The sequence below is a fragment of the Leopardus geoffroyi genome, chromosome D1 (assembly GCF_018350155.1).
Source record: "Leopardus geoffroyi isolate Oge1 chromosome D1, O.geoffroyi_Oge1_pat1.0, whole genome shotgun sequence".
NCBI classification, from domain to species: Eukaryota; Metazoa; Chordata; class Mammalia; order Carnivora; family Felidae; genus Leopardus; species Leopardus geoffroyi.
Genome location: NC_059329.1, coordinates 74,250,981 through 74,273,016, shown reverse-complemented (window position 1 = coordinate 74,273,016; position 22,036 = coordinate 74,250,981). Strand labels below are relative to the sequence as shown.

Genomic DNA, 22,036 nt, shown 5'->3' with positions numbered 1-22,036 from the left:
GGCTTGAACTCATGACCTGAGATCAAGACCTGAGCTGAGCTCAAGAGTCAAACGCTTAACGGACTCAGCCACCCAGGTGCCCCTGTTGTTGTTGAGTTTTAAGAGTTCTGTATATATTCTGATTATTAATCCTATATCAGCTATCTCAAGATTCATTTTGCTCCCTTTTTTACCCTTTTGCAATTTATTTGTGGAAGAGATGGTAAATTTTGTATTCAACAATTGTGTTTTTTTTAATGTTTATTTATTTTGAGGAGAGAGACAGAGTGTGAGCAGGGGAGGGGCAGAAAAAGAAGAAGACCCAGAATGCAAAGCTGGCTCCAGGCTCTGAGCTGTCAGCACAGAGCCCGATGTGGAGCTCAAACCCAAGAACTGTGAGGTCATAACCTGAGCTGAAGTCAGATGATTAACTGACTGAGCCACCCAGGTGCCCCTGTATTATTTGAGTATTGTGTTTTGCTCACATTGTGCTCAGTCATCATCACTTATGTTTCACAAAGCAGACTTGTCTGTTTACAGCCTAAAGGACTGTTGTTTGTAGGATACGTTGAGAGGAGTGCAACCTTAATGTGCTGTTGGGTGACGGATCCTAGTTACACACATCTGACTGTAGATTAAATATATAAAATGTCATCTACACATTTGTATGAGGTTCAGAACATGGGCACATGAATTAGATTCAGTGGATAGGGAAATAAAAGGCCATTCCGCTGAAGTAATGACTATTAAGAAGCTATCTTGCAGTCATAAATATGTATTTATTTGGTAATTAGGAGTCATTGAATTTATCTTGGTGTAGTGGAAAAGGCACTGCATTAGGTGTTAGGAGAGCTGAGTCCTAGTATTTTCTCTGCTACTAGCTCCCAAGGATGACCGTGGGCAGATCACATCCTCTCTTCCAGACCTCAATTTTCTCACCTATTAAATGTGAGGAATGGACTTGATAATCATCAGGGTTCTTTCCTGCTTGGTCTGGAGTTTGAGTTGTCCTTTCAGGTTAGTCATGAATAAGGTGTTGTTCTAGTAATTTGACTCTGAAAGAGCCATATGTCCTGGAATTTTTTGGAGGGAGTTTTAGTATGTGGGAATTTTCTTGAATGGTCTTAAATTGCCCTGAAGATTGGACTTGTGATTGGCTTGGTGATAACCAAGCCATAGGGCCCCTCGAAGCCCTGAGCCTGTCCCTAGTAGGCATGTTAACAAGAATGAATTGAGAATCTCCCATGACAGCGAGGCTCAAAAAACAATCTGGTAGTAATCCCATTAAGCATTTTCTTCATTTCCTCCTCTGTTCCATTGGGAAGCAAGTGGCATTGTGTTCCAGTGGGGAACTGGTTTGGCATCATCTGGACGGCGGTTATGCCCTGGGCAGACTCTCCCATTGTTTTTGACAGCAAAGGAGCCAAGCAGAGTGACAGGTAAGGCCCTTATTTCTTGAGTCCTATATTTATTCTTTGTCAAGAAATAGTGACACACACAGGCAGGAAATGGGTAAATGGAATTTTGCTTTTGCTGTTTCTTAGTTCCTCTGTCTTAAGTCTCTGTGTTGGCTGGTCTGTTAGTCTTGTTAGACTTTTTGCGAACCCAGTAAAAGTACCCTTCCTCGATGCCAGAGTTTGCAGCCCGTTGAGAGATAGATGCGAGTCAGTTAAGTGGAGACCAGAATAGTAGCACTAGAACTGTTAATAGTTAGGTTGGAAGACATGACTTAGGTGTTTGGAGATAATGTGTAGCAATAGTGAGCCTCTAGATTCTGAATCCCAGATTGGATTTACTCACCAGGCACTGTAACAGCTGCATGGCGTCAGCCCCGCTAAGCTCACTGCATGGCTGGGAGCACATGAGGAGGCACCCTCTCTGCAGGTAGGCACATCCCAAAGGGAGAACCTAGAAGGACTGTGCCTCACATGCCCAGTTCCTCTTTCCCAAAAGGAGAGCAGGAGTGAGTGAGGAGGTAGAGAGAGGGGCCAAGAGTGTTACTCTAGGGAAATCTCTGTACATGGGCACATGCGTAGGTAGTGAGCACTATGCCCATGGGTCTGTTGGTGTGTCTGTGTTGGTCATTTAGCCTGTAGGCTTTCTCTCCTGTTTTTCACTCTGGGGCCCAGCCTCTTTCGGCTTCTCTCTCTGCTCACCTCTCCCTCTGCTCTGTGCTCTCACTGTGGGCCCCTCTCTTTCTCTGTATATAGCACCATGTCTGTATCTCCTCTTCTTCCTTTCTTGCTCTCTTACTTTGTGGCCCAGTCTTCTGAGTGTTGGCTGTAGGAAAAACTTGCACAGGAAACCTCTACTCTCCTCTAGGTGAGAGCAAAGGAGGAATTTTTGAGAGTGGGATAGGAAGTGGGGAAAGAAGGGAAGGGAAAGCCATGGTGGGAGTGATGCACAAGGTGTTGGGGTCGTTCTGATTTTCCTAAGTCCTGGAGTCTCTCCTGTTCAGCTGGTGGTGAGATTGGTCACCCTGAAGCCCAGTGGTGGAGTTGGGGAGGGTACTCTTAGAGAAGGAGAAGGGGGCACTGGGTGCTAGATAGGCAGTTCAACTCACATGACCTTGAAAGCATTCATTAAATAAACTCATACTTCCCAGACATTTTTTCCTGCCTCATCTAGGTATTCACTGCTCCCTGGGCATTTCCTGCTTTCTCATTCCTCTGTGTCTATGGGTAAGCTGTTAACCCTGTCTGAAATGTCTTTTCCTTCCTGTTCCTTCTGGTAATCTTTATTCTGTTGTGATCATTTTTCAAAGCATAGCTCAGATACAGCTTTCTCAGTGAAGAGTCTTCCCTCTTCTGACACCATTGCATTTTCTTCACATGCCTGGATAGCACAGTGTACTGCATTATTATGAATTGTTTATATGTTTTCCCACATGCCAAAGACTGAGCTTTTTCAGGGTAGGAACTGTGTCTACTTTCTCTTTCAGCATAGGACTTGTAACTGGAAGAAATCAGAAATGCTTTTATTTGATTTAAATGACTTGTTTGGGTTCTGATTAGGGCACAGCTTACGTTCCAAGTTGATTGGGGGAGTTTTATGATGAGACATTAGAGTAGATCGTGAACTTCCTGCCCTCAGTCTTTCCCTTTTTATTCCTCCATCTTTACTTACTTGCCACTGCTTCTGGAGCTGCAGCCCTGGGTGTCCTTTCCTTGCCTGACCACAAGGCCTCTTGCTTCCTCTCTGATGAATGTGTTGGAAACACCTGTTTTGTCCCTTTCTCATTCTACAGGGTACTTGAAGGTGTGAAGGGCATTTTATTAAGACACTAGTTAATTGAACAGAAGTGTCAGAAAAGACTGGGGCACCTTGGGTGGCTCAGTTGGTTAAGCATCCGACTTCAGCTCAGGTCATGATCTCACGGCTTGTGAGTTTGAGGCCTGTGCCAGGTTCTGTGCTGACAGCTCAGAGCCTGGAGCCTGCTTTGGATTCTGTGTCTCCCTCTCTTTCTGCCCCTCCCCGCTCGTGCTTTGTCTCTCTCTCTCTCAAAAATAAATAAACTTAAAAAGTGTCAGAAAAGAGTTGCAGAATAGACTGTATTTCTCTGCCTGTTAGACTCAGTGACCACAGTTTCTAGCAGAGTTGGTTGGGATTATAACTTGTCAGTGAAGACAGTATAATTAAGGGAGAAAAAGTGCTGGATTTGGAAAGCAGGTTCAAATTCTTAGATCTGCCTGTGTGTTCTTTGGAGTTTTGGGTTTGCCTGCATGTGATGGCAGCTGAATGTATGAGATCTTGTTGCTTCTAGGCCTGCTGATGGACAGAGCTAGGAGATAGACATGTGCACACACATATTTACACATATGTACACCCGTGTCTATTTGTCTGCTTCTACCAGGAGCTATGATGGTTTACAATGATTTCTCTAAGACAATCCACTATCCCATGGTCGATTTTAGCCTTCCACCTTTTTATGTCTGTACCTTTCCTCTTCTCTCTGCTAGTGAGAAATCTGGCTTCTTTATCTCCAGTACACTTACTTATTTGTTCAATCCCTTGGTAGGTAACTAGTCTCCCCACCATGTCGTTCGTGTTCTTGGTCAGCGCCACCAACTTAGACCAGCCTGCTCTGGCTGCAAGTTTCTCCTGGGCCCTGGTGGTGCTGCCTGAGCTCCTTCTCTGCCCAGTTTGTTCTGTTGTGAATGTGATTTCAAAAGATTTTTTTTTTTTTTTTTTTTGTAGGCCTGGAGAATTCTAAAGCAATCTGTGTTCTTGCTGGCTCAGATCACTCAGCTTCGTTGACGGGTTGGTATCAGCTCTTTTAGTCTAACATGCCATTCAGAGTTCTGCACCATTTCTGCCTCGCGTGGTGGATGTTGGACATGGAGGGAAGAGCTGAGTCAGAATTCTGCTGCCACCCCTGGTCTTATCTTAGGAAGTTTCTTTACCTTCGGAGACTGTTGTCTTATCTATCAAAATACTCTGGATAGTTGTGAGAAGTAAAGATGAAAATACATGAAGGAAATACCGGCTCACTTCCTTTCCTCTCAACTGTACAGTAGGGATAATATCTTCCTCTGAGCATAATTGTGATTGCCAAATCACACAGCCAATAGTTAGTTTATATATCACATTGTTATCTTATCTATCAGATCCATTTTGGTGTCTAATTCAACTGTGTATTTTCTCTAGATGTTTGTTCTCAGATTAACCTGTTTTATCCACCCCTATCTTCTAGTCTATTTATCTACCTGTCTGCTCTGTCTGTATTCATCTATTCTTTATTTATCTACTTGTCTCCATTTTTATTTACCTTTCATCTTTGTATCTTTCTATCTAATCTATGTGTCTGTATATCTTTCTAAATCGAGTTATGCACATAATTCTCTAATTTATTTGTATTTTTATGTATTTTTCTAACCTATTTTGTATTTTTATGTATTTCTAGTCTGTTTCGTCTCTTTGATCCCTCCATCTCTGTCTAATCTGTTTTACTCTCTCACACTACATCTCTCTTTTTGACTATGCATCCTTTCATCCATTTGACACCCCCCCACCAATACAGTACAAACTTCCCATTGGCGATGCAACATATTCTTGGAAGTGAAGGTGACCTCTTCCAAAGGTTTTCTTTCAAAGCCAAGATTGCCCTGATCCCTACCAGTAGACTGAGACAAGAGGTCTGAGAGATTTATTTTGCTAAGACTGCTCACATGGAGCTGAATGCAGGGCATTTTTTAAGCAAAGGGGAATGACTTTCACACATAGTATTTTCAGTGTTTTATGTGGAAATTAAGGTGTGTACACAGTACGTGTAAATTAACAGTGACGTGCGTTCTTCAACATCAAATTTGTAATGCAGTCCAACTGAGAAGCTGCTACTGTTTCCAAAATACAAGAACCATAGTGTGAGAGTTTAAATACATTATACATTCTAAACTACAGATAACTGGTGATTTAACAAATTCAAAATAACCAACCAACAAAAGAAAAATCTACTTTTAGCCTATGTCTCATATTAGGTAGACTTACATATATGTTGAAAGTGTTGAGTTGAAGTGAATGCCAACTATAAAGGACTCCCCTGGGCATCTGGCCCCACCTCTCCTTCTATAGAGGAAGGACTGCAGGCCCCAGGGTGAGAAGTGACTAGTTCATGCCCTATAGTCAGTGAGGGTTGAGGAAGGCATTCTTTTCTTTTCTTTTTTTTTAATGTTTATTTATTTATTTTGAGAGAGAGATGGCATGAGCAGGGTAGGGACAGAGAGAGAGAATCCCAAGCAGGCTCCACACTATCAGTGTGTAGCCCAATGTGGGACTCTATCCCATGCACTGAGAGATCACGACCTGAGCTGAAATCAAGAGTCGGACACTCCACTGACTGAGTCACCCAGACGCCCCAGCAAGGCATTCTTTTCTGAGAATAAGAGTATACTAAGAGATGTTTCTAATCTGTCCTGATTAATTTGATATCAAGTATTATGTAAACTTAGAGATTCTCTAATTGCTTGCTAACAGTTTCTTAGAAAATCTTATGATTAGTGAAATTATTTATTATTTCATATGTGGAACACTTTTATTGTATTTTTAAAACGGATGTTGAATTTTTATTTTATTGAGATGTAATTCATACATAAAATTTGTCTCTTTAAAGTTATAATTTAGTGATTTTTAGTACATTCAGAAAGGAAATTGGTTTTTGATACTTTAAAAGTGGGTTAAAAATGATCAAGATTAATATCCCTTTCTCCTGGTCTAGTTCGAGCTGTCACACACTGGATTTTGCTCATTGCTCTTTAGACCTTTTCTCTGGAGTTGTGGTGGATTATATAATTATTTGGCATTGCAGGAGAATTTAATTTTGTCTGCTGATGCAACAGTGTAATGATCCGCATGTGGAAGACAGTTTGTCTTTGCAAAAAAGCTGGTTTAGACTTACTAAGATAAATGAAGGCTTATTACAGACACAGGCGCACTATGCGTGGCATCTTGGTAGCTAACCAGTCCATTAAATGGGTTGAGACTGGCTGAGGGGGTCCTCATAAGGGATCTTCATACTTTGTACACTCTGGTGAAGTCCAGGGAGGTTGCCCTCTCTCAGGGTATGAAATAGACCAGATTCACATCATAGAACTGCAGAATGTCAGTGCTGCAAGGTCATCTGGGTGATAAAATGGCTCCACTGGTTTACACTCCCTCATTTTAGACCTGATGAAACAGAGGCCCAGAAAGTGAAGTGATGCACCCAGTATCAAAGAGCTATTGAGGGGCGTCCGGGTGGCTCAGTCGGTTTAAACGTCTTGGTTTTCAGCTCAGGTCATGATCTCACAGTTCGTGGGTTCAAGCCCTACATTGGACTCTGCACACACAATGCAGGGCCTGCTTGGGATTCTCTTTTCCTTACCCTCTGCCCCTCCCCCACTCATTCTCTCATTCTCTCTCTCTCTTTCTCTCTCTCTCAAAATATATAAACTTAAAAAAAAAAAGATTGAATAATAGCTCTGGAACTTGAACCCCGAATCTTGGTCTGATGTCTTTTTCATTATACTGTTTGGCTTTCTACAAGACTGCCCTATGGCAAGCAGCACTGGAAACAGAGGGCTTGGTTTCCACTTCCACTTGACTTGTTATTAGCCATGTGATCTTGAAAGTCATTTAACATCTCCAACCCTTGATTAATTTATCTTCTAGAAGAATGCTATCTAATAGAAAATATAATGTGTGCACCATTTCAAAAATTAAAAAGCAGGTAAATTAATTTTAATAATATATTTTATTTGACCCAGTGTATCTACAATATTGTTTAAACCAGTAATCAATATGAATTTTATTAAGGAGCTACATTCTTTTTTTTTTTTTCAATGTTTATTTATTTATTTTGAGAGGGAGAGGGAGAGCATGCACACGAGAGAGAGCGTGGAGGAGGGGCAGAGAGAGAGGGAGAGAGCAAATCCCAAGTAGGCTCTGCACTATCAGTGCAGAGCTTGATGCAGGGCTCGATCTCACAAACTGTGAGATCATAACCTGAGCTGAAATCAAGAGTCGAGTGCTTAACCCACTGAGCCACCCAGGCACCACCCCCCCTTTTTTTGTGTGCTAAGCCTTCGTAATTTGTTGTACTTTTTTGGTTTTACAACACTTCTCAATTTGGACTGTCCACATTTCATGTGTTCAGTAGCTACATGTGCGTGCTGTGTGCTACAGAGTAGAGTGTAGAAACTTAGAATGTTAGGGTTGGTTGCAAAAGCTCTTAGAGACCATTCAAAGAGTCACAAAGTATAGGTTCTTGGGCCAAATTTTGTAGTTTATGGCTCCATTTGGTGTGGCTTCCAGTTAAAAATGTTTTAGAACGTGAATGCCTCGTAGACTAGCACGTGCCCTCTAGCTTGCCACTGTGGCCCACAAGTCTCTCTTGTGGCTGGTATCATCAATTACACTGCCTGCCCTTCTAGGCCAACCGCCCTCCCCTCTGATTTTCAGCTGGTGAAACTAAGGCTTAGGAAGTGATTTGCCCAAGGTCAGTAGCTAGTTAGCAGGTCCAGGAATAGAAGCCAGCATCACTTGACTCTGAATTTGCTGTCTTTCTGTTAATTCACATTGTCAGTCAGTCGCATTGCTGCTTATACCTCAGGAGGACTATGAGGTTCCAGTGAATTATGGTGCTGCACAGAAGGCAGGCAGCAGCATGATGTTTTCTGCTGGACAGGGTGTGTAGAGAAATCCTCCCGGGTCTGAAAAGTTTAAGCTTAAATAATGTATCTTTTAACCTGTTATTTAAAAAAGTTAATACATATTTTTCCTAACCACAGGTAATACAAGCATACATTTAAAAAAATGTAGAAAATGGAGAAACATGTTTTTCTTAGGGTAGATGTTCAAGAAATATTTGCTGAATGAATTAATGAAAAAATAAACTCATACGTTCCTATTCCTTGACTGACTAGGAAGAACATTTGGCCTCGTTTCCTATTTATAGAATTAAAAACAATCTTCTACGTTAAAATGCCGTACATGAATTTTGTATCCTGCTTTCTGTAGGCCACGTTGTAGCATAAGAATAATACAACTTCTTTTAGCCACTTTCTTTTTTCAGATTGTGTTATTTTCCATCATTTTGAACTAATGTTCCTTCACCTCTTTTGTTCCCCTTCTGTTTGTTTAAGATGCAGGAGAGCTGTATGTTTGGGGAAGCAACAAGCACGGGCAACTGGCTTCCTTGGCTGCTTTCCTTCCTCTGCCCCAGAAAATAGAAGCACATTGTTTTCAGAATGAAAAGGTCACTTATGTCTGGAGTGGGTGGACACACCTGGTTGCTCAGACAGGTGAGAGAGCAGCAGAGAATTTGTGGTTGGTGAGAGCAGTTTTGGCGGGAGGGGACAGCTGTCTAAACAGCTATGAATGCTCAGGGCTAAGTAGGTAGGTTTTGACAACGAAAAGCTTTAAGGGCTGGGATGGGGAGGATCTGGGATCGAGTTCTGTGGTCAGCCAGATGTGGAGCTTTTCCTCTCTGGATCAAAGGGCTGCACCCAAAAAGGCAAGGCTAGGTTAGATGAACTCTTTCTGGTCCTATGAATTCCTTGAGGTTTTGAGAAGGAACCTGTTGTAGCAGACGTTCCCAGAAATTTGTCCAGGTTGTTGGGGAGGTGGGGAGTCTTTGCCTTGTCATAGCTGAAGAGATGACTTTACTTGCATTTCCACCTGAGTCTAAATTAAAGGTTTCAGAAACTTGAAGATTGGTATTTCAAGATTGAGGCAGGAGCGTTATTTTGAATTACGGCTGGCATGATATTTTGATTTAAATTTCCATTAACCCTAACAAACCTTTGGTTTGGACATCAGCTGTTCCCTTATGGTGCCATGCCATCCAGCTGTTGGCATCTTTATCTTCTCTTGAGTCTCCATTTCTTTCTTGTCTTGTCTGTGGGGCAGTTCTCCTTTTGTGGTCTCCATATCGCTGATTTTGTTCTCTGGGGTTGTTGTTTTGTGGCCTCTCTTCTTCCCTGCCTTCCCACAGCTCCTGCTGACTTTGGTAGGGTTTCTCAGACAGGCAGTTTGTGATTCTCAAGATCTATAATCATGTCAAAGTCTCTTGAACTTCAGGGGTTCTCAGGAGTCCCTTTGTCTGCCTTTGGCCTGCTTGTTAGCTACACGCAGATCTCTAGGCTCCCAAATACCTACCTAGTGACTGTTAGTTACTGCAGTGCTTTCTGGTTTTTGTAGGTGCTCAGGTGAGCTTCAGTTATCCTTGGGAAGTCCCACATACTACACATGTGAACACACATACGCTTGTGAGTGTTCATATCGATGATGCTTTTAATTGGTCTTTTAAAAAATTTTATGACCATTTTGGAACAGAGGCCTGTGTAACAAAGGCATAAAATAAACTTTCTGTACTGACCACTTCAGAGGCTGCTCTAAAGGGGAAAAATCATGACTTTTCTCAAAGAGGTTTAGACTGCTTGAAGATTGGGACTGTCTACACAAAGTCTTCTTTCTTTCTTCTTTTTTTTTTTTTTTAAATTTTTTTAAATGTTCATTTATTTTTGTGTGTGTGTGTGAGAGAGAGACAGTGTGAGCCGGGGAGGGACAGAGAGGGAGGCAGAGTCTGAAGTAGGCTCGAGGCTCCGAGCTGTCAGCACAAAGCCTGACACGGGGCTTGAATTCACAAAGCGTGAGGTCATGACCTGAGCCAAAGTCGGACGCTTAATGGACTGAGCCACCCGGGTGCCCCTACACAAAGTTTTCTTAAAGCATAGTAGTTGTTTATTTGTATAATTGTTAATATTTGTCTATTACCCCAGACACTGAGCTCTGTGACCGGCACCATTATTAGTCTTGTTCACTTCTCTATCTTCACTTTCTAGTTGAAAGAGAGTAAATATTCAAATGCATATGAGTCAGGGTGGACAGCTAGGATTTCTGATCTCTCTTTCCTTGGTGTCACTGGTTCTCTTTGCATTCATGACTCCAACCAAATCAGTTATTGTTTATTGGGAACCTATTGAGCAATGTGGTGAGTGTGGGAGAAACAGAGGAGAAAAGAACTGGGCTGTACCCTCCGTAAAATGTGTAGACAGGCCTAAGTCTAAGAATATAGACATGGAAGACTTTACCCTCCATCCATCCATCCATCATACGATGGTGAGGATCTGTTTATGTACCATACCTTGTAGTATATCTAAATCCTGCCCTCAAGGAGCCCCTTTTCCATTAAGGGAGAGAGACCTGTTATCCAGCTTCGGTACATTACAGTAGGAGATACGCAACATGGAGCTAAGACAGTGCACAGGAGTGCCATAGAAGGTAGCAGTAGTATGAGTAATTGGGTGTTAACAGGTGGCTGTTTCATGGTTAGTCAGTCTTCAAAGAACTACGGTGCAATGAAATACACTTACTACCAAATGGCAGTGAGTTTGGTTGAGTTTGTCAGTAAACCCCTTAACCAGTTATGTAGCTGACCAATGAAAGACACAAAGATGCTGCTTCTTGGGTGCTAACTTTGTAGCATTGTAACTGATACTGATTTCCACTTCTGGGCTAAAGCCCAGCCCTCCCGGTGGGAGGTTGGAACCCAGGGCCCTAACACTGTTTGAGTCACCCCAGCTGCTCTGGAGCTCAGCTTCACCTCTCCACCTCCACTTGACAGCAAGATTTTTTGGTAATGTTTCAGCTGTTTAATTAGCTTGTTAATTCAGATCTCTTGTGTGTATACTCTGTCACTTTCCCCTTAGTCCAAGAATGGTCGTAAGCTGGTCTGTCTGGGTGTCCTGGCTCTTGTATTGAATTTGGGTAAATGGGAGTCTCCTGCTTTTTGATTCACCAATTTTGCACTCTTTCTAGTGGCAGTAGAAGCTTTTGCTCTGGCCCAGTGTCATTGAGAAGAAACACCCAGGGCTCCTGGTTTAATCAGACTCAGCTGCTCATATTAATGGGGACAAGATTTGCTCACAGGGTCAGAAGCAGCTCATTAGTGGAAAAAGGAGTTACTTGACTGTAGTTGTACAAGCTCCAGTGGTGAATTGCTCTTGGGACCTGCTGGCAGGCCACATCAGCACAGGGCTGCTCTCAGTCTAATTCTGGAAGGCATTGGTTGTGTGATCCTGATTAAAAGAAGGATCTATGCACACTGGCCATATATCTGTCCAGTGAGATGGGATGGAATGGAGTGGGTTAGGACGACAGACAGAGAAGCGGACTCTGCTTTTCCCCATCTCCATGGTCCCTAGACCAGTGATTCTCAACCATAGGCGATTTTGTGCCCCAGAGAATGTTTGCAATATCTGGAAACATAGTTGGTTGTCACAACTGAGGGGTGCTGCTGGCATCTATTTGGTAGAGGTCAGGGATGCTGCTGAACATCCTGCAATGCAAGGGCAACACCCGACAACAAAGAAATACCTGGCCCTGAATGTTATTCTCGCCAAGATTGAGATATGGTGCCCAGGACTCACACACATCCCTGGTGGTAGGTGCTTAGCTAGGGCAGTTCACGTGCTATCAGGATAACTTTAGAGCTTGTCTGTATGGGAATCTGGGATGCAGTCTCTGCCCTCCCCCTTCAGAAGACTGGTGCCTGCCTGCAGTGTTTGCGATGGAAAAATACTTTTCTCTGTTAGTCAGAGGCACTTGGAAAGAGTCCAAGAGAACCTGTTCTAATCTGGGAAAGTTGGCAAGGATACCTGTGTCTCAGGCTGGAGGAGCTGCATTCTAGAAACCTTTCCTAAGCTGCTTAATATCCCTGATCATTGTTCTCAGGAACTTCGTGGGACTCCTGGGTGTCTTTATCCAGGCCCAGTGACCTGCAGCTGTCTCATCCGAGAGTCATGATTTCCCGGCCCGAGGTGCTTCTAGTAAGATTTGGGTGGCAGATCTGGGTGCCTTCCTAGCTTGGCGACCTTCACCTTTCTAGGCCTCTATTTCCTCATCTCTCACTCAGTGTGTTAAAACCTGCCTGCATTCTACATGGGGCTGCCGTGAGGTTCAAATGAATGAATCTGTGTGAAAGATCCCCAGTAATTGTAAACTTCTGTAGACACCTAACTAAGTGAGGGGTGCCTGAAGCTGGGATATGTGAGTATATTAAGGAATAAGCAAGACTTTTAGAAAGACTTCCTTGTCAACAGAGTCTGTGCAGGGCTTGAGACATACCAGCTTTCCCCGAGGGCTTATGCGCTGTCCAGAGAGGCGATGCTCAGTGCCCAGCTCTGAGAGGGAAAGGTTCCTAAAGTCTTTCAGTTACACATAGCTGGCAAGTGGCTGTTTCGTTAGGAAGAGTTAGGAAGATCTATCTTTGTGGTCGCCCAGGTAGTTTTTCTGTGAAAATCTCTGATCACACTATTGTTCCTTCATGCTACTCATCCCAATTTGTAATCATACATATCCATCTGTGTTCTTGTAATGCCTAGACTGTCCACCCTGTGAGAGCCGTGTCTGTTTTGCTTGTGGCTGTGTCCCCAGCACCTGGCATAGGCCTGGCACATAGTAGATGGTTAGTAGCTAAATTGCTGAATGAATGAATAAATGGCAAGGTAGAAAGCAACGTGGACTTTGAAGTCAGACGGGCCTAGGTTTCTGAGTCTCAGCTTTGCCCTCTTCGTGAGTGTGTGGTGGTGGGCAGCCCCGCCTCTCTCCACCTTTGTGGCCACCACCGTAGGTCAGGCCCCTGAAACCTCTTGCCTGGATCCTGCAGTGGCCTCTGACATCTTCATCCTCTACACTCACTCCCTTCCCCCCAATCTGTTCTCTACACCTCGGTTGGAAGGTCTTTACAAACCCATCGTTTCACATTCCAGTGGCTTCCCAATGTTCTTATGATGAAAACACACTCCTTAGTGGTCCCGCGAGACCCCATGTGGTCTGCCCTCTGCCTGCCTCGCTAGCCCTGTGTCATACCATGCCAGCTCTGGCTAGCCAACCAGTCTCCACTGTGGCCTTTCCCTGGTATCTTGAATGCATCATGTATTTCTAACCATAGTGCCTTTGTACCTCATGTTCCCTCTATTTGGCACACTTATTCCTATGCCCCTTCTTCATTTTGACGTAGTTATATCCTTTTCTTCTCAGATCTCAGCTTGGTCATTTCCTCCCTAGGGAGGCCTTCCCTTGCTCTCCCTGACTAATCACTTTTTCCTTTTATCTGTCTCATAGCACTACAACCTCTCCTGTGTGCTGTTTTTTGTAGATTCCTCCTCCCCTTAGACTGTGAGCTCTATAAGGGCAGGAACTACAATTGGTTTCGCTCAGCATTATATCCCCAGTGCTTGGCAAAGTAATTGGCACATATGAGTTTGGTACTCAGTAACGTTGGGCAGATGAAAAAATGAGCTTATTTTCTCATCAGGAAATGGGGAAATATTGCTGACCTTGTGTGAGGATTAAATGAGATGATGTCTTAAATCTTCCAGTATCCATGGGGACTGGGCTCATGTGTCGGTTCAGTACACATTAGTTTCCTCTGCTCTTGAAAGCTCTGGAGCTCTCTGGAGGTCACATGCCCCATATCTTCTCCTTCCGGCAGAAGTCTCTGTGGGACTTATGTGGATGTCTCTGGACAGGTAACAGGTTGATTCAGGACTCTCCTGGAGAGTGCGGAAAGATCAATGCTTACAAATGCTAAGTGCTGGTTGCTGGTGATTTATTAGAATCTCAAGGGGAATGATTTACACAAGATTCAGACCTTAATGTGGGATTGGTCAGAGTGTCTGGAATCTGGTTGCTTCCCTCATACTGGAAGTTTTCCCTGAGCCGCGCAGTATCCCAAAGTAGCCTGTGGTCTCACAAAGGCTATAGACTGAGAAAGTGAGCCCACATACGATTGTTGACATTCTTCACTTTCTTCAATGTCACCAAAGAAAGTCCTAGAGAGTTGGAGGTTTTAGAGAATCCGAGATGGAAGAAGACATCTCCTTACCTTGCCGATGGGAAAACTGAAAGAAGAGAGAAGGTGACTTTATGGCAGCATTTAAGCTGGCAACCTGATTCGACTTTTCAGTGAATTTTCCCCCCTCCCATCACAGTGCTCCTGGTTCTTGGTTATATCCTTTTAATTGAGATATGTTTTATTCTTTTGTTTCTTTAAAGTGGAGAACTGCATGGCACACATGGAAGGGACCAACTCTTAGCCACTCTCCTTTCTTCAAGTGTCACTGGCCAAGAAATATTTTATTCTATTTGATGTCTAAGCATTAGTGAAATCCAAGCCCAGTAATTGATTCACACTATTTTTTTTTTTTTGAGTTTATAAATATATCTAATGCTGATTTTTCTGTTTTGAGGCCAAGATCCTTTCTAGAGTAGGGTGACAGTGTATATTACTCCATCTTCTTTGGGACCATGTATCGTGAAACCTCAACCGAGCTCAGGAGATTCTGACCTCATGGGCTCTATTTAAAGCAGATGCTTTGGAATTCATGATGTTTATGCTTTAGAACTCTGAAAACACAATGGTTGAAAGTCAAACCGAGCCCAAAGGACTATTTTGAAATGAATAGTTTTTGCTTCTCATTAAAGTCATTAGTTTTTATCCTAGAATCCTTAGAATGTCAGGAATGGATGGGAAATTAGAGCTCATCAGGCCCAACTCCTTCAGCTTAGAGATGGGGAAACTGAGGACTGATGAAGGGAAGGGCGTGAAGGAGGTAGGGCAGAACTCAGATCCCAAAGCTCTCGGTCCGGTGCTCTTTCCACCTTGTCATATTCTTTCCAGAGATGATGAGGAGATGTGGATGGCTTTACTAATCAACCCAGGGACGTGAACCAGGAATAGCAGTTCCTTCTGTACATGAAGTTGTTTCAAGAAAACTGATTCTTACCTGAAATGTGTAGCCGTAGATTCCCTTAACAGATTTGTGTGTGGAGCAGAAACTAGGCGATGGTGCTCAGGAGCAAGGGTCAGGAGGCCATTCTAGGATTCAGAGAAGCAGCTGCATTTCTGCTTATGATAATACAATCATAGTTCTTTTTTTTTTTTTTTTTTTTTGAGAGAGAGAGGGCACAAGTGAGTGAGGGACACAGAGAGAGAGAGAATCCCACAAGGGGCAGAGAGAGAGAGAGAAGTGGGGCTTCTCTGGGGTTCACGTTTTACCTGAAGCGGGGCTCGTGCTCACTGGAAGTGGGACTCAAACTCACCCAAAGCGGGGCTCGAACTCATGAACTGTGGGATCATGACCTGAGCTGAAGTCACATGCTTAATGACTGAGCCACCCAGGTGCCCAGTCATAGTTCTTACGGACCACTTTTATCATTATATAGCGCTTTTGTATCCATTTTCTCATGTGAAGTGGCAACATGGGTGTTATCCTTGTGTCACAGACAAGTCCCTAATTGGTTAGCTGCCTTTCCTTGGTCTACTAGACTGGCAGAGCTAAAACTTGAATCTGGTCCCTAAGCCTGCTATTCTGATTCCAAGCATGTATCTCAGAATGCTCTTACTCATTAGCATCTTTCTCCAATTTTTAATTCTTCTAAACAATAAGGAAGGAAATTCTTAGTTATCCTTGATCCTTCAGCAGTTATTTGTGGAATGCTTACTTATATGTATATAGCACTGTGCTACAGGGGCGCCTGGGTGGCTCAGTCAGTCTGACTGGAATTTGGCTCAGGTCATGAACTTGAAGTTCGTGGGTTCGAGCCCTCCATTGGGCTCTGTGCTGGCAGTGTGGAGCCTGCTTGGGATTCTCTCTTTCTCTGCCCCTCCTGAGTTTTTTCTCTCTTTCACAAGGTAAATAAATAAACTGAAAAAAAAATGTTTAGCACTATGCTATAGAATACAGGGGAATATAAAATCTGGAATATAAAATACTTCAGGAAGCTTGTGGTTGGATGAACAAATGAAATACTTAGTAGAAGAATAAAAAAGAATGTGGCAAAGAGTCAGAAGAGTGGCCAAGACACTGAAAGCTCTAGGGTTTCGAGGGAAGGAGAGGTCAGTGTGGGGGAGGGTGGTCAGAGAAGGGTGTGAAATCCTTTGGGAAAGTCACATTTTAATGGGTGGAGAGTTTGGGACTTGGTTCTGTTGCTTTCTTTTTGTCCTCTGGCAAGACACAAACCCCCCTGGTCCCTTTCTTCCTATCTGGGCAATAGGAAGTTGTGGATGTAGTGATCTCTAAGGACCATTATGGCTCTGAAATTCTATCCTATATTCAAATAAAACTGGCCTAAAGAAATAATTATGGAGCTGTTGGAAGATTAAGTATAATGCCATTCATTGCAGCCTGATTTATAATGACAACAAATGTGTGGACACAAAGAGGGATTGTAGGGGGATCAGTTAAAATAAATGATGATACAAACATATGTTAGAATAGATAGCTGTTAAATAGAATGCTTTAGAAGGATATTTAATGACAGAAGAATATACTCATTATATAGTAAGTGAAGAGTAGTTTACAATAAGTTACCTCATTATAACTTCTATTTTTTTTTGTAAAGAATGTTTGCATAGGAAAGACTGGAAGGAAACAACGAGAATTTTCTCTCTGATGGTGAGATTATGTGAGGCTTTTATTTTCATTTATATTTTTATGCTAAATAGTTTGCAGTCTGGTTAAGTCTGATTGAATGTTAAGGTTAATTGAATAAAATTTCTTGCCTGTCTGTGCAGGGAACTAGCCCCTTCACCGCCCTTTCCTGGGTGTATGTCCTTGACAAGTCACTTCCATGGGCTTCACTTGGGAGGCATGGAGGTGAGGCAAGAGACTATAGAAGGAGGCAGGAACGCAGAGATCTATTTTTGGCTTAGTCATGAGTCAGCTTTGTGACCTCGGACAAGTCCCTTCTGAACATCCCTGAGCCTTGGTTTCCTCATCTGAAGAGGGAAGTTGGAGGTCACAAAAGGTCCTTTGAGCTTCAAGCTATGCTTGTTCTGAAAGATGGGGATTTCTCCACTGTCCTGGATTGGCTCCGGGCCTCATTGGTTCCTGGTGGCCTTGCTTTCTTTGCTGCTCCTCTGCACTGAGTGCGAGCTGATTTTTTCCTGTTCAAAGTCGAGGCGGGGATTGAATATACTTTGTTGATAGGGCTTGGAGCTGAGAGGGTGTAGTGACAGCGTTACACCACTAGAGGGAAGCATTGTTTGATTCCTCTTTCCCACTGTGCTATCTGCTCTTCAGGAGAATTGCCTTGATTTGCCCTGATTTGGTTTCAAATTCTAGAATTTTAGTATTAAAAGGACTCTGAAGATCATCTGGTAGAACCCCTATTATGTTGCAGTTATGATATGATAGAGGCAAGAAAAGGCAAGTGACCTATTTAAAGTCACACAGTATGTTTTTTTCAGGGTCTGCACTATAGCGTTTAGGAGAAGGCTGCAGACAAGAGCCAAGAATGTGGTCACATGAGTCCAAAAAACGTAGACAGTTCCGATGATTGTGCAGGAACCTGAGAGATCTGCCTGGATATACTTTACCAAGCTGCTCTGGCCAGGTGTTGAGAGGCCTGGATATAGAGAAGAAAAGATATAACTCTACCCCAAGGAGTTCATGTCTGGTGGGAAAAGCACATGCAAACACGTGGTGCTGCCCCAGTGTGTCTTCCTTGTTTTCTGGTTTCTGCCTCGATTGGGATGTGTGCTGTGGTGGTGACTTGGAGGCTGGCTTATGGAAGGCCTGCAGGTGTCTGCATGAATGATGCCCTCCAAGGTTAGGAGATAGATGCCCCGAATACCTCCAGTTTGTTATTTCCAGTGCATCATTTCAAGCAGTGCTCACATGTTCCCATGCCTGGTCTTACCATTTCTTGAGGTTTGCAAGGAATCCTGACAGTTTGTTTCCCAACTTTGAAAGGCTTTGTTTCCTTGGCCCTGGGCTGGCTTTATTTTTGGTTTCCAGGGTGCCCATCAGCCCTAAGCATTGTGGTTAAGTGGAATTATGGCTGATCTGTGCAACCTTGGGCAGTTCCTTCCTCTCTCTGGGCAGGGAGGTCAGGTTCTCAGCTACAGTGGTGTCATCTCTGCTTGAGAGATGAAGTTCTGGTGTTATTTTTGGTTTTTATGTTTGGCAATGACTACCCATTGATCTGTGGTCCATAGAAGTATAGAGTGTGTCCAGCTGAAGCAGAAGCAAGATCCACCCTTTGAAGCAGGATCATTCGAATAAGGGGCACGCCGGGCGGCCTGGCCAAAGCCAAGTGCAGCTGGGCCTACAGGGCCACCAGATGGCAGCAGTGGGCAGGCAGACAGGCTTGGGATGAGGTGAGTAGGGCCAGCATCCAGAGTCAGAATTAGCAAGGTCAGATCTGACCTAGAGGTCACCCAGGCCCTCTTTTTATGGATGAGAAAGCTCAGGTCCAAGGAGAGAAGAGGTTACCTAAGGTCTTGCTGTGAGTTAATACCTGATTGTCTCCTCGCTTGTGAGGAGAACTGAGATTGGTTTGGCCTCTAGCTGGCTGCCCCCCAGGAGAGCCAGAAGACAAGGGCCTGGGCCCTGGGCCAGTGAGCCAGAGGTGGGAAGGGAAGAGGACACAGTGAAGTGTCCGCCTTGATCTTGGTTTCTTTGAGTGTCTGGTCCTGGTGATTTTCATCCTTGCATGTGCAGTAAGGGTCGTGTCTGTTGTCTTCTCCTGCCTGCTGGCCCAGTTCTCTGGGCCAGGGCCCTTCCATAGGCTGTGCCGTGATGGGATCTTCCTCAAGGGTCATCTCACAGCCTCCACACCCAACAGATAGGTAGGTGCAGTAAGACACGAGTTGACACGATTGGTTGAACAAAAAACATTGTTTTAATTTCCAAGGGGGTCAGGTAGGGCAGGGGACCAATCTTTGCCAAGCACTTACCATGTGCTAGGTGCTCTGCCAGGTGCTGCTGCTTACATACTCCTCATAACTCTGTGAGGTAGGCTTCACTTCCCTTGCCTTGCAGGTGAGGAAACTGAGGCTCAGGGAGGCTGAGTGGCTTGTCCAAAGTAACACAGATAGTTAAGCAAAACGGACACTTCAGCCAAGCTCTGTGTGGTGTCAAAAGTCCGATTCATTTCATTGCATCGTGCTGCCGCCTTTCAAAGTGTGCTGGAAATGTGGCAGGTGACTCAAGCTTCAGGGCAGGGAGGAGCAAATGTTGTTCTCTCATCCCGGGAGTCAGGGAGTCATGGTGGTGGGCTGCTGGGGAGGAGGCCTTAGAAGCAGTGAAGGGCAGGCAGTTCTGGCAGGTTCGGGTGGAGGCTGAGGGGAGGCCGAGTCTCTGTGCCTGTGCTCCAGCAGTTCCTCTGCCAAGAGTGCTCATCTCTGGTCCCCATGAAGCTACTGCTGCACTTGGGCGCTTTCTGCCCATCGTCACCTCGCATAGCGGCCCACCCTGTCCCCTCCCCCCCGCCCATCAGAAGTAGCCACCACCATCTTCTCAGCACACTCTTCTCCCTGCCCTGCCTTATTTTGCACTGTAGCAGTTTTCACTGCCTGAAACCATGTTATCTTTATTTGTTTACTTGTTGTCAGTGTCTTCTCAGCAAACGTGACCCTCCTGGGTGAGGGACTTGTTCTGTTTTATTCACCTCTGGGTCTCGCCTGGCATAGAGGAGAGGCTCAGCGAGTGTGAATTGCATGGGACAGCTGCAGTTTTTGGGTGGGGAAACTGTGCCATTTCAGTGGCTGTGCTTGGGAGACCCAGCCTGGGGCCCTGCCCTCTTCCTGCCTTCTTGGAGGAGCCCAGGGCAGCGAGCCTCAGCTCCCTGAGGCTGACAGTGATGTCTGGTGCCCTACGGTCTCAGGGCCAGCTTTGACCCTGTGTGTCTCCAAGGCCTTGCCTTGGGTCCTTGGTTTCCCTTTCTGTCCACAGTGGATGGGGACACCAGTCATGCTGCGAGCTCACCAGCTGGTTCTGGGAAGGGTTCAAAGGTCCCAGGCAGAGGGTTCGGTTTCCATTCAAGGAATCCTTCTCCTCTTTCCTGGTGGGGATTGATTTGTTCCAGGAGCTTTCTAAAAGTGAGCATGCCTTAAGTGACTGGCCTGTAATTTCACCATCATTTTTAGGTTCTTGACATATGGCACTGTGCTTGCCCTTTCTCAGGGGACCTTGCCTGTCTCACGGGAGCTGTCAATAATCATAGTGACAGCCAGTGCCGTAAAGTGCTCTCAGATGTGTGCCAAGAGGAAAGTGGCCCATTTTGAGGAATCTTGGGTCAGCTTTTTCCTAATCTGAGAGTGGCTTTTTACTTTAGGAGGAAGCCTAATCTGGCCAAAAGAGCCTGAGGAGCCAGGCACAAGTTCTGTTTGGCTGCTTTTTGGCTGTGTAATCTTAGGCAAATCATTTAACTTCTCTGGTCCTGAATTTCCTCATCTGTTAAATGAGATTCAGAATTTCTAATTCTTCTGCCTCACAGAGATATATTATGTCATTCGTTCATTCACACATTCCTCCCTTCATTTCTTCACCCTGTTTTTCAACAAATATTTGTTGAGTAGGCAGAGGTGAGGAGAAGGCGTTCCAGGCAGAAGGAATACTGGAAACGAAGGTATAGAAGTGGGAGGCTCCCCTGGGCATCGTTTGCTTAGCTTGGGGCCAGGTAGAAGGGACTGGAAGCGTTCAGGTATAATAGGCATGGGTCCTTATTCAGGCTTTATCTGTGAGCAGTGGAGGGAGAAGCCGAGGTTTCTGTGGGGGTGGGGGTGGTGGTGGTGACAAGTGGGAGCGATGAAGGAAAGGCCCTGCCTCCGGGAGGCTCTTGCAGGCCTCTCTGTCGCAGCCTCATGCTTGCTTTCCTCTTCAGGTCTCATCTCTGTGGCTGATTTCTAGGTACTTTGGACTGTCGGAGTGGGGGCCCCATCCCCCATGAACGAGGTGACTCTTGGAATGTACGAGATTGGTAGGGACTGGCATTAGCTGGCTCATTGGTCTACCTTCTGGGGAGCTGTCTCGGACCACATGGAAGGCCACTTAGGAAGCCGTCTTTTTGCCTTCAATAAGCATTTTTTAAAGGTCTAAAAATGAGCAGTTTTGGGGCTTATCCTAATCTCCCTGAGGAGATGGGGGTGTGTGGGGAAGGGCTGTTCACATTTACCAGAGACACACTGTGTGTCGGGCATTCTGCCAGGGCTTTACAGAATCATCTATTTAATCCTTACACAAAGCTTGCTGAGTAAGGCTCGCTTCATTTTACATGGGAGGAAACTGAAGAGAGGTTAAGAGATGTGGGCTCACCCTACCTGGTTACTTAGCCTTAAAGTGCTCAGTGTGCAGTGGGGGTCGGACAACATCACCTTGTCAACTCGAGGGTGTTGTGAAGACCAGATAAGATCCTGGATGTGAATGCACTTTGTGAGCTGGAAAGCGCTGTGTGCACAGGCAGGGAGTCAGAGTAGTACCACTTCCCAGTGAAATTGCCGGAGATTTGCTTGTGTCCTTCGTGCCTGGGCAGATAGAAAGTTCCAACCTTTGGCTTCTCATCTGTGTGCTTTCCTCCAGGCAGCCCCAGAGCCAGTGGCTCCACTCAGCACTTCTCCCTTTTAAGCCCACAAATAGGCAGGACGCCTCTTTTTTTTTTTTTTTTCTAAAGCAAATTAACCCTGTTGTACAAAATTAACATCAAAGTCAGACTTTTTTGCCATGTTGGTGAAAACAATAATAAGTTGTGGAATTTTAATGCTGCAGGGGACCATCTTCTCCTTATTAGAAAT

At 44.6% G+C, this 22,036-nt stretch overlaps 1 protein-coding gene across 16 annotated transcripts in view; it reads left to right on the top strand.

Annotated features, from left to right (window-relative positions):
- Nucleotides 1–22,036, top strand: part of SERGEF (secretion regulating guanine nucleotide exchange factor) — a 236,452-nt gene that overhangs the window by 15,348 nt on the left and 199,068 nt on the right. For 13 of the 16 annotated variants that reach the window (XR_006714113.1, XR_006714115.1, XR_006714114.1 and 10 more), the window contains 3 exons: nucleotides 1,305–1,418; nucleotides 4,177–4,239; nucleotides 8,598–8,756. Coding sequence is in view for 12 of the 16 variants with exons in the window: in XM_045484677.1 (XP_045340633.1) it covers nucleotides 1,305–1,418; nucleotides 4,177–4,239; nucleotides 8,598–8,756 (336 nt within the window). In the remaining 4 variants the exon portion in view is untranslated. The remainder of the gene's footprint in view (nucleotides 1–1,304; nucleotides 1,419–4,176; nucleotides 4,240–8,597; nucleotides 8,757–22,036) is intronic. The other 3 variants (XM_045484682.1, XM_045484680.1, XM_045484683.1) reach the window with 3 other exon arrangements.